We start from the raw sequence: 12,228 nt of genomic DNA on the forward strand, positions 1-12,228 counted from the left end.
TTGTTATTGGTCGATTACAGACCAGAGTTGTAGATTGTCCAGCAGTGCTAGAAGACTGTTAGAGGCTGAATTTGGCTGAGAGTGCTCAAAAAGTTTGAGCTTGACCGGTCACACTGGACAGCTATGTATCACCTTCACCGTTTTAGTCACAAATCTGTTTATGACGAAAGATTTGTCAAAGACGGACGAAAAACAATGTGGTCTGGGTTTTCCACACGTTTCTAATTGTCATTACAGTTTAGCAGCTCTTCAGGTTTTGTAAGAATTTGGTGATTGGCTTGAATCAATTATTTGTTTATTGATAAATCATGGGTTTTATGGTGAATCATCAGCAGAGAAGATTTTAATGATAGATCTCATTTTTACAGAGCTGAGCCAGTGATGGACTTCTTTACATTTTGAGTCACAGGAGGTTTTGAGATTAGGTTTTTTCCTGCTAAACTATTGGGATTTGAATGCAAAACATAGCAAATGTGTAGAATAAATGCTAATTTAAGCTCAGAAATGATGTAAGCAATAATGAAGCGAGAGCCAACAGTCATGCTTGTTTTGATTCTCAGCGAACACTGTGGCTCACAAGCGTTTACAAATCACTTCAGCACAGAGCCAATTAGTCATCAGCACTTAGGTCTCATTAAAACCGTTTCAACAGAAATCTCCTTGGAGCTACTGAAAGACCAAAAAGGTTTTATTGACACTAATTGTTGAACATTCGAAGTGGAGCAACGGGGTGCACACAGCTTTTATGCATTATGAGTTTATTTAAACTGCGTCAACTCTCAGTTCAGGTTCAGATTCATCATCAGTGCTGGGTCAAAATGTTTTTATCCCCTTTTTCAGATGTTTGACAGTTTATTTTATTGTAGGTTTTGGGGCATTGCACAAAAATAAAAGAATAAGAGCAAGGGTGTTCGACTACATGGCCTTAGGAAAAGAAAAAGAGAACGTGATGGAGCAAAGACCAGAGTTAAAATTGCGCCGGCTTTTCCTCGCTGGAGAGCTGTTCTGGAAAGAACGGCAAGTACTACGGCTTCTGATCTAGCCATGCTGCTAATGGATAGGTAATATTCTCACCAGGGTTATTGTGTTTGGTCAGGCATTAAGTTGTTATACAGTCCTGAAAAACTTTATTCAATGCAGAAACACCGCTTAATGCGTTTGTTTGGGCACATGAGTTGGAAAAAGCCAATAAACATACCTCTTATGTTACACAGCAAGCCTGGAGAGGGCGACAGAGTATATGCCCGCTAAGTTCAGGAATGTACCTGAGTTAGGTTAGAGTCTGGGTTTAATGAGTGAGGATCACATTGCCTTGACTTGTTGTAATTGGAGCGTTAAGGTCCCACTATGTCCTTCAGATTCCAGTTAGCAAAAGCGGAACAGTTTCTTGGACATGATCATGTAAGACTCTGGTAAAATGGGATGCATTTATTCCTGATGGAGGGAAGTTTCCAGACCTACATGACTTATAGATGGTTTGTTTTGCTGCATCGTAACACCTGCTAGTGTAGCTGGTGAAGGTTTTATATACGCTGTGGATGTGCAGCTGTTAGCTACCATTGTTCCAGCATGTCCCAACTCTTTAGTGCAGAATTTTTATTTTCTGCTATCATTCTAATTGCTCCTACTTGCTAAGCTAACTGTGACTGATGAAGAGACGTGCTACTGCGTGCCCTGGCGTCTTTTCTGCAGCACCGCCAGAACTTTTCCGGAGGGCACAGCGGAACTGGCTTTGCGTTTTCATATCCTTTGTCTCAGCTTGCCTTAGCTGTTCGTGTTTACGGCTCATCTCCTGAACGCCGGCTGGCGTTACATTCCTCCGTTGTTTGTGATGTTGCAGCCTCCGTGCACAAGTTGTGATTTCACGCTGTTAGAAAAAAACTTAGCTGTTTTCTGTGAGTTCAGCAGGCTATGTCTGTGTTTGTGTCATTGTGTCACTCCCCAAAACGGTGTTTTTAGTTTTGTTGTTGCACAATAGCATAGTCATTTAAAACACAGTGCACCAATACATCAATCAGACTATTATTATGGACTATGTTATGTATAAAGAGTGTTAAACCCGAGCGGTTTGAGCAGATTACAGCTACGTTCACACTGCAGGTCTTAATGCCTAATTCTGAATTATTTTCTACTGAATCCAAATTTTTTGTTGTGCGAATGTCCACGGCCCTAAAGTAGCCCCCAGATGCAGAAAAGCACAGGTAACGATGGCAGCCACAGATGTTGGTGCTTGTACAGCAGTGTGGTCATTGCTGCAGTCGGAACCAACAACATTAACGCTTCATTACGTTTCCCTTGACGTTCCTCTGACACATAACCACTTTGGTCTGTGCCGTTGGTCAGCCATTTCTTTAATACGCTCGAACACTACCTGGTTACGCTACGACCTCTAGTTGTGCTTGAACAGAATTCTCCCCCCATATGCTGATCGAGTCCAACACCCAACGTTCTGTTCATTGACTGGCTCCGTCTCCAGTATCCACAATGCATGTTGGAGCGTTTACCTCCTCTGGTGCAAACAAAACTCATTCAAAAACATCAAATATGTTTGTTGGACTTAGGACCAATTATGAAAAGGACCTGGGTCCGACTTTGGGTGCAAATGGACCAAAAAAGTCCAGTTTGATGTGCTCTTGCCCGCGTGAGCATCGCCTTAGTTGGTGTAAATGGCAGAGAGTTGTCCAGAAGCCGTCACTGTGCTGTTCAGCTGTACTGTATTTCCTCTGTTTGTGGTTGATGGTGACTGCTCCTGGACAGCGTAAAACTAGACAAGCCTTATCTAGCAGCCCCTCCCCTCCTCCTCCCTTGTGTATTTATCTCCCAGTTGGAATGTAAACCCAGCCCCATCCCTGACATCTCCACTCATTTTTGCCAGCTTCCTCCCTGAACAGGGGCTCTCATGTCAGGCAGCCTTGTTATTGGACCAGCTGGCAACAGCAGAGCGAGCTCGCTCTCCACCTTTCTCTGCCCGTTTACCTGTGCCACAGGGCTCGCCAGACCTGTACAGGTACCCGGCGCTGGCCACAGCTCGGTCCAGCCTAGTAAAGCCTGCAGGCTGCTGTTGATCCACCACCTTCACATCACATGGAGCGCCTCTGCTCTGTTCTTAACATCAGTCATGCACTGCATGTGTTTAGCTGCCCTCTGAGATGTTCTGGCTCCACTAATGAGTTGTAGATGCAGCCACAGCATGGACATGCCAGAGTAAAGGGAATGCTCTTTGGTAATGGCTGTAAACAAGTCGCCTTCTCCTGACTCAACTAGCAGTATGTCAGTAACCACCCATCGACTTCTCACTCATCATAACTGACTCATTACCTTTTTGCTTGTTTTTATTAATAAACTAACCTGATGCATTTACATGTCATTGTATTGTTACTCATGTTTATTTTTTATTTATTTTTTTGACAACAGAGCATTTACCACCAGTCAGCAGTGTGATTGTTGTCCCTGCACCCACCAAGCGCTCTCCTCCCACCCCGCCCAAAAGGATGACTCCTGTCACCAAGCGCCAGTCCTCTGATCTTACTCCTCCTAGTCAGGCCCCTGAGTCTTCCACCGTTGGCCCTCCGTGTGCCGCAGTGCTGCCCCCTGCTGTCCTCAAATCAGAAAATGGCGAGGAAAAGAAAAATCCAGCAGCTCCCCAGATGTCGGTCGAGCCTGCGCTCTCGCCACCCTCCCACATACCTCCGTCTCCTCCTGGGGTCAAGTCGCTTGAGCCCAGCAGTGCCCCCTCCACTGGTCCTGTGCCCACTGTGAAATTCGATACACCAACCGCCGAGCCCCCCAACCAGCTTTCGGTCGTCCCTCTTCACATTCGCATCCAGAGAGCCCTGACGAGCTCTGGGCCAGCTCAGCCTAACCCAGGAAGTGCCCAGAGGGCCCACTCACTGCTGTTTGAGTCTCCTCCGGATGTGATCACAGAAGCAGGGGGGAACGTGCGTTACTCTCTCCCCGTCACCATCGAACCCATCAGGCTGTAAGTGACCCAAAAATTCCTCCATCATAATAATAATATTGGGATTTTCAACTGCTACCTTTTCATAGTTGGGGTGGAACCTAATTGTTCCTGACCGCTGCGCTGTCCTTGCAGGCCAGAGGACGACGACTTTGACATGGAGGAGGAGCTGCGGAAGCTTCAGCCTCCTCGAGCCCCTCGGCAGCTGGAACTGGAGCCCCGAAGCAGGAGGGCTCTGATAGGAGACCCCAGAGTGACGGTCATCCCAGAGAGAGCGGACCAAGAGGAGAGCGAGGAGCGCGAAGAAGAGTCCGACTCTGATGGGCCCATTCTGTACAGAGAAGATGATGCAGACGACGATGAGGAAGTCCCTATTGGTACCGAGTGTTGCATCAGACAGGAAGAATTATAGCTGTGTCCGATTATACTGTCTGTCCATATAAACACACGTCTTGTGTCCAAAAGGTGGACTGGCGAGTCGCGTGAAGAGGAAGGACACACTGGCTCTGAAGCTGGAGAAAAAAGAGAAGCAGGAGCGAGCCGAGATGGAAGCTCAGGGGAACGATGATGGGATGAGTTGGAACAGCAGGGAGCAGTGGCTGGCAGTGAGGAATAAGATTGGCACTACGCTGGGCAGGTAAGCCACCTCCCATCAGCTCACGCTAAGCCCTTCTGTCCGGACTGACGGCTAAACCATACGTATGTCATCAGGCGGCTGAGCCAGAGGCCGACCGTAGAAGAGCTGGAGCAAAGAAACATCCTTCAAGGTGAGGCGCTGGTGGAGTCCTCAACACTGTCCTTTGTGTGGTCCGGAAGAACCGTTTTAAACCTGGTCTGCTGTCAGCTGATGACATCACTACAGCAGCTTGTGGCCAAAAGTTTTATTCTGTACTTGTTTTCTATTTATTCTGCTCATGCAGTTAGTTACTAAAGCCTGCAGCGCAGACGTGCCCGTTTCAGATCTTCTGTTGGACCTGTGCAGTCCAGATTAAATACGGAAGTCACGTTTACATGAAAACACCAGATATCTTCTAGCTTTTGCGTTTTACTCTGTCGTTTATGGTTTTACTTGGAAAGGGTAGTCTAACAATGCGTCAAAGTTCTTCCAACCGTCTGAATTACCACGACTGTATTACTGCTGAAACAGAACCGGTTAGAACTTCTTCTGTACGTTCATTCACGTGTTTCATCTCACTGCATCACCTGGTTCTTTTTAACACGGCAGAGGAGTGTTTACCTTGTTTCTGCTGACCTTTCAACTAACACCGTAGTGTTTGGAGGACTAGTATTAGTGGAAACGTCATCAAAACCAGGTAAAACCTCTTGCTGTTTTATAGAAGCAAGTGATGCAGAAGCAGTTTGGTTCTGATGCGTTTCGACTCGACGTCTGAGGTGAATCTCCAGGCTGTAATAAAAGCTTCTATAAGAGTCGTGAGGATTCAAATCCTTAATGAAGCAGACCCTGGCATGAATCAGGAATCCCGTTTTCATCAGATGAGTCATGTACAACAGTTGTAGGAGGGTCCGTCAGCAGATTAGGAGATCAGAATGTGTCTTAGCAGAGCAGACAGGAAGCTTCACATCTGGAAGGACAAAGTTGTTGAGATAAACTAAAGTGAAAGCAAGGAGTGCTGAGGCACCAGACCGGTTTTAACTGGCATATAAACCTGATTTAGTAGATGTCAGGACTGTGAGTTGTGAGACTGAATGAACGGCGTATGAAGATGGTGAAGATCAGAATCTGTCAGTAGGTTCTGATCCAGGATTCCTGCTGCTGTCCTGAGCTAACTCAGTTATGCTGACAACAACAGCGGGCCTTGTGAGGCGCCTGGCAGTGAATGAAAGGTCCTGTTAGGGCAGCACACCAGCGACGGCTCAGGTGAAGTCCACCTGACTGGCCGCTCTGTTCATCCCCCTCTAATGGAATGTTTTCTCCTTCCACAGCCAAGAATGAAGCAGATCGACGGCTGGAGAGATCCGAGATCAAACGCAGGCTCACCAGAAAAGTTGGGATTCAGCCTGAACTTTGTAACGGTCCATTCTGATGATGAGAATGTTGACGACGTTTCTCGTTGTGCCTGCAGCTGTCTCAGAGACCTACGGTGACCGAGCTGCGAGACAGGAAGATCCTGCGTTTCCACGAGTACGTTGAGTGCACCCACGCCGAGGACTACGACCGGCGAGCAGATAAGCCGTGGACCAAACTCACTCCTGCGGACAAGGTGATGCTGCCACCACCCCGGCCTCCTCCCCCACTCACATCGTTACAACAGAGAAGCTTTGCTCGCTGTTTTCACTCTAGATACAAGTTTTGCTTTGAACCGTGTAGGATGGCATGAACTTGGCCTCCGGGAACGTAAACCTGGGTGTCATTCTGATCCAGGGTCTGTTCTTCACCTCACATACATGAAGCATGTTACTGGGACCGTCTTTGTCCATCTCCATCAGGCTCCTCCTTCCATCTAAGATATTTCTGCTTCCATATGAAATTCTGTCTAAAACAGAACATCTGCCGAAGTCAAAATACAAAATGCATAGAATTACTCATGCATTGTATGGCATACAGGCTTGCCATACCATACACCTCATGGCTCTGCTGCCACAGATGATGATTTAAAACAGAGCTGCATTATTTTTGTCACAGGGCACCATCTGGTGGGGAAAGCCTGTGATTACAGCTCTAGCTGAGACTAACGTGTTCATCAGGCCGTCTCCTTCATGTAAACAGAAAAGTTACGTTATGCCTCTTCCTTCCAGGCCGCCATCCGTAAGGAGCTGAATGAATTCAAGAATTCAGAGATGGAGGTTCATGAAGAGAGCAAGATGTATACTCGGTCAGGCTCTACCGTCTGCTCCCATTTCTTCTGTGTCTGATGACAACTTTATTTGAATGTTTGTACTGATCTTTTCTGTCCTCCAGATTCCACCGGCCCTAGCTGCCTGTGCAGATGAGTGAAGCACGTATTCTGTGGGGGATACAGCAGCTGTGGTTCCTTTCTCCACCCTGCAGCGAACCGGCTTCAGCTGAAGACAGAACGGATCTGTGGAGCCGAGGCAGGAGGGAGTAGCACAAGGTCCAGCACAGCCGAGCTCTGGAAAGTTCAGCTGTGGAACGGACAGGAGTTCATGTTTAGGCTTCCTGGTGCCATTGGTGAAGGGGAGAGCCCCTCGCTCCCTCCTCCAGCCACCACGTCCTTCACCCTTCCATTCGTCTGCTGGTGTTTCTGACCCTTTACTCGTGGTCCTCTCAGCACGGACACAACGTGAACACGTGTGTCTCTCTCTCGTCTCACGCCTGATTTCAGACTAAATATGAAAAACTGTCAGAGCTCCGCTTGAATCAGCAGCTCCACTCGTTCGTTTTACTGTATTTGGCTGATAAATCTTATTCTCACACAAATCTCTAGATCAGGTTTTAAAAAGGCACCTTATGTTCATTATTTGGGTGTATAGACACATAAAGACTCATTCTATAGAGTTGAATAATTAAAAGCAGGAGAATGTATATATTTTTATTTTCCTGTCAAATGTTTTATGGTACTTAATATATGTGAGGCTGTAGCTGGAGGCAGTTGTGAACAAAAATGTAGATTTGATTGAATTTTTTCTTGTAAACTACTGACTTATAAATGCTGACATTTTTTAACTAAAGTATTTCTCAAATGTTGTTTCTCAATATTCGTGGTACAGATTTGTTTTTGATACAGAGACATTTAAATCTGTTTTTGCAAATATTGTGAATAACTCTGAAATCCACTTAGAAATAAAACACGTGATTTGTATTTTTCAAATCAATCCTGCGTGGTTCCTTTTATTTTGGAAGTGACTGCATTAGGTGTAGATTGGCCAGAAGGGGGCAGTGTTGCATTAAAGGATGTCCAAACCGGGCGCCATCTTCTTTTCTAGATGCAAAGAGACTCAGAACTTTAAACTTAAAAGATAAGCAGCAAACAAGATGATGTTTTTAAAGCACACTCAATACAGTCTGGTTGTTTTTTTCACTTTTCAAAGAAATCAGTCTTACAAGTAATGCAGTGTAATAAATACAGTTCTACTTAGTTCCAGTACACTGGATGCAACTGATGAGCTGCACAAGGAGTTTATAATTATCACTCAAATTTTACTCTAGTCCATAGTTGGCCTTTTACACACACAAGCTAAGATTACAGTTTATTACACAAAAATTAAACTAAAGGTTCATCTCAGGTGTGTTCTTGCTGCATCGTGGTTCTAATTCCATGCTTTCATTCTTTTTAAAACAGAAACAATTTTGTTTACCTGTTTTGTCACTACGTTTCGCCGGCAGCTGCAGGCTGACGCTGATGGTGGCGCGTCACTTCCTTCTAAGCAAAGAACCAGAAAGACAAGAACCAGAACCAGTGATAACCCTACCATACATCAGAGGCATAACAGAAAAAATAAGGGCAACAATGAACAAACACAACATAAACACACCAACAAAACCATACACAACAGTTAGAAACAGACTATTACACCCAAAAGACAAGATACCAGCTGGACTTAAATGTGGAGTCGTCTACAAAATCCCATGCAAACTCTGCAATAAAACATACGTAGGAGAAACCGGACGCCAACTCAACACACGAACAATAGAACACAGAAAGGAGTGCGAGAAAGAGGCAAGTCGAAAACACACAAGAGCAGCAAAAGAAGAAGCAGAAAGTACAATAAAGAAGTCAGCCGTAACAGATCACTGCACAAGAGAAAACCATATAATGGACTGGGACAACACACGGATCATAAACACCGAACAACAAAAATACAAAAGATGGATTAAAGAAGCAATCGAGATAAGGAGACGTGGATGTGGGACCATGAACAGGGACGACGGAGTTTACTCGTTGGACCACACATGGGACTGCATCGTCGGAGAGGGGAGAGCGGGCAGTAGAGGGCAACAACGTCCTCTGCTGCCCGCGGATAAACGGAGAGGGAAGTGACGCCACCATCAGCGTCAGCCTGAGGAAGTCTGCAGCCGCCGGCGAAACGTTGCGACAATAACAGGTAACGAAACCGTTTCTGTGTTTTAAAAAGAACAACAGCATGGTAAAAAGGTTCCTGAAGAAAATGATTGTAAGGTGCAGAAGAAAGGTGACATCACTCAGAAGCAGCAGCATTATGAGGGAGACGGGCAGATTTATGGGACTCTGCCCTCATGTGACCTAGAGAGGGAGAGGGAACTAAATTCACATGAAGACTCCTAAAGTGACATTTATTAGAATACATTCATGAATTATGGCTCAAACAGGTCTTTCTTCCAGCGTTTGTCCAGTAAAATTCTCATTTATATACAACCTTCCATTCTTCTCCAGTATGAAAGGAGGCAACTTACTGGGAACTCTCAAAATGGAAACATAAACATTGATTTTTAAAAATGGTACAAGCTTTCAGAAAGCCTCGGACGACTTACCTCCTAGGGCTGCCACCTTCCCGTGGTGGAGGGGTCCTAGGCAAAATGTTAATGAACCTTAAATGCGTACAAGAGCGTGAAACAAGAGTTGGTGAGCCTGTCGAATTAAATTCAAATGCAGAGAGAACACTTCACCTTCAGACTGTACTCAGTCACAAGAGCAGTTTTTCTAAACACCAGCAACTAAAGAGTCTCATAGAACACATTTGTACTGTTTTTATTCATCTGTGCTTCTTCTCAGGTTTGCTGCCATTGGCCAAAAGACATGATTGCATGAAGAGTGATTTTTTTCCTGTGATAGACATTTAACCTTGAGCTGTCAGAGAGGGCCCCCACCCCGGAGACAGATGCCATCTCTGCATGACCCTGAGCAGGCATAGAGAATGGATGGATGGGAAACCTCTGAACTGGAACTAGCTGGATATAACAATGTAATAAGCTTTTAGTTTATTGAGTGAAATAAAGAATAATCATCCACCTCAGACATCCATCAACTACAGGAAAGGAGTTGCATGCTACCACACTGAGAGGGACTGTTGAAAACAAGCAAATTATTACTTTGGTAGAAAGTCATTAGGACTTTGAAGTCTGTGTCCAGGTGTGTGTGTGTGTGTGTGTGTGTGTGTGTGTGTGTGTGTGTGTGTGTGTGTGTGTGTGCGTGCGTGCGTGCGTGCGTGTGTGTGTGTGTGTGTGTGTGTGTGTGAGCTCTGGTTTATTTGAGACCTGATCAGAAACCTCTCCTGGCCTTTAATAGAAGCATCACATCTGAGCCCACAGCTGCTTATTTACCAAAAAAGCATCATTGTTGTGCATCTAATTAAAACACCAAAAACAGAAATCTGACAGCATTCACTGCTTTACTTTTAGCCTCCCCAGCACGATGTGCAGAAAATATCTTCAGACTTTGACGTTGAGATTATAAATCCAATGAAGATGGCTCGTTTTTGGGACTAAATGGATTATGGCATGCTAAAGAAAGTAATTAGTCTTGTCTCAGATTTCAAATTTCAGGTTCTAGTTACTAAATTATCCAGCTAGATCACGTTGGGTTTCTGCTGCGGTCAAAGTACAGATGAACTGTGAGGCCGGAGATTTGAAGGGAAGTTTGTGAAAGGAGCCGAGAGGAGAGGAGAGGAAGAACTGATGCAGAAACCTGGAGGAAAACAGCTTGAAGTCCTGAAGCAGGACTGTAATTACATTTTGTGAAAATGACAAAGCCTGCTGCTTCTCTCGGTCTCCTCGGTGGTGTGCACAGTTTTGGCCATCAGTAGAAAGTGGACTGACGGAAACAGAGCTGTTGTCATGGTTTTGAACATGTCTCTCTTGTCTAACAGCATCCGTACCGGGGATGCATTTGGTTTCCTGTCTAAGTAAATTGCTGAGAAATCTCTTTAGTTTTAGGCTGCATCAACCACATTCATATCATTTTGCACAGATTTACTTCACCATTAACTGGTTTATTTGCATGATTTAAGTTAAACAGCCATATTTTTATGCATAACCTTACTAAAAAGGTTTGGACTTAGAAAATTAGGTTGTTTATAGTCTCCCACTGGGAAGAGGGGCGGTGTCCATCAACCTGGTTTTGCATCTGCAGAAATAAATGTCCTCTGAACAAGTTTTTTGTCTGTGCACATTAGATGTTGCTTAGGCAGCAACATCATCTACCTCCCTCCCTAAACACCGGCTGATTGCTGCTGAAAACAGCGATGTCGTCTGCAAGCTTCTTCATGTGTTTGTTCCATCATGAATAAGCTCGGGAGCCAAAGTGTGTGTTCAGCTTTGTTTGTGCCGTGAGGCCAGTTAGATGTCTGCTTGAGCATTTGAGAAATCTAGTCCTTAAGTTGAATGTTTGTTTTTTATGACAATCCAAACTAATATTCTCAAAACATTTCCTCAAACTGACCTTGATTAGCAGCTTTTTCCTTTTGAATCAAACGTCTCTGTAATTACTTCAGCCTACACCTAAAAGCACTTTGTAGATGATGCATGTTTAACTCAAAATGACTGTAAGAACTGATAAAACCATCTAAAGCATGATCTTAATAATTAAAATTTCATGAACTAAACTCTAGAGTAAACCTGTCAGTGAAGAAGCTTCCCTTTTCTGTACTTCCAGACCTCAAAGACCACTCTTTCCATCACTTCAGCCCCCCTGTTGGCTCCTGGACCAGGATTTACCAGAGCTTTTTTACAGAAAGGGATTTGGTGACAAATAAGAGTCTTAGAAATAAAAATGTGCAGCGAAAAAAGCAAAGCAGGAGATGTCAGAAAGAGGGGGTCTAGCGCAGGAAGATATGTAGGCTGAAAACTGAAAACTAGCATTTTTACATTGATATTCTCTCTCAGTGAGAGCTGGTGCTATTCAGAGCAAGACAGGTCTCCCATGACAACCTGATAGTTGTGCTGTCAGGCAGGAAGGCTGTGTGATGTAAACTGGATGACTAACAGTAGATTAAAAGCTATTTCTTTTCATCTGTTAAAAAACATGTTTATGTGTTTGCTGCTTTTCTGCATTGCTCATTCTGCCATCACCAACCCAGATCTAAGAGAGTGCCACTGTGTTCCTGCAAGCTAAACTAATCCACAAGCGTATAGCAGATGTGCTGCATCCACCCATACACAGTAAAAAATCCTGTGTCAATTTAACTCTAAGAGAGTTGAATTTAACTCCGTGTCAGATAACATTTGGTCCCACTCGAAAATAGAGTAAAATTTACTCTTTTATCAGTGTTACATTTTCAGTGTTAATTTTACTCAAATTTGTGTTAAAATTAACACTGCAATGTGTTGAAATAATTAACACTGTGGTTTATGAACACTTTTCAGAGTAAAATAT

At 44.5% G+C, this 12,228-nt stretch overlaps 1 protein-coding gene across 11 annotated transcripts in view; it reads left to right on the top strand.

Annotated features, from left to right (window-relative positions):
- phactr4a (phosphatase and actin regulator 4a) overlaps window positions 1-7,753 on the top strand; it is a 50,639-nt gene extending 42,886 nt beyond the window's left edge. For 9 of the 11 annotated variants that reach the window (XM_015976457.3, XM_070547670.1, XM_054736509.2 and 6 more), the window contains 9 exons: window positions 2,876-3,007; window positions 3,415-3,979; window positions 4,094-4,335; window positions 4,424-4,595; window positions 4,670-4,725; window positions 5,903-5,964; window positions 6,043-6,180; window positions 6,716-6,792; window positions 6,879-7,753. In XM_015976457.3, coding sequence (XP_015831943.2) covers window positions 2,876-3,007; window positions 3,415-3,979; window positions 4,094-4,335; window positions 4,424-4,595; window positions 4,670-4,725; window positions 5,903-5,964; window positions 6,043-6,180; window positions 6,716-6,792; window positions 6,879-6,894 — 1,460 coding nt within the window. In that variant the 3' untranslated portion in view covers window positions 6,895-7,753. The remainder of the gene's footprint in view (window positions 1-2,875; window positions 3,008-3,414; window positions 3,980-4,093; window positions 4,336-4,423; window positions 4,596-4,669; window positions 4,726-5,902; window positions 5,965-6,042; window positions 6,181-6,715; window positions 6,793-6,878) is intronic. The other 2 variants (XM_015976460.3, XM_015976461.3) reach the window with 1 other exon arrangement.
- Window positions 7,754-12,228: the final 4,475 nt, after the last annotated feature.

This window comes from Nothobranchius furzeri, chromosome 19 (assembly GCF_043380555.1).
Source record: "Nothobranchius furzeri strain GRZ-AD chromosome 19, NfurGRZ-RIMD1, whole genome shotgun sequence".
Lineage (NCBI taxonomy): Eukaryota > Metazoa > Chordata > Actinopteri > Cyprinodontiformes > Nothobranchiidae > Nothobranchius > Nothobranchius furzeri.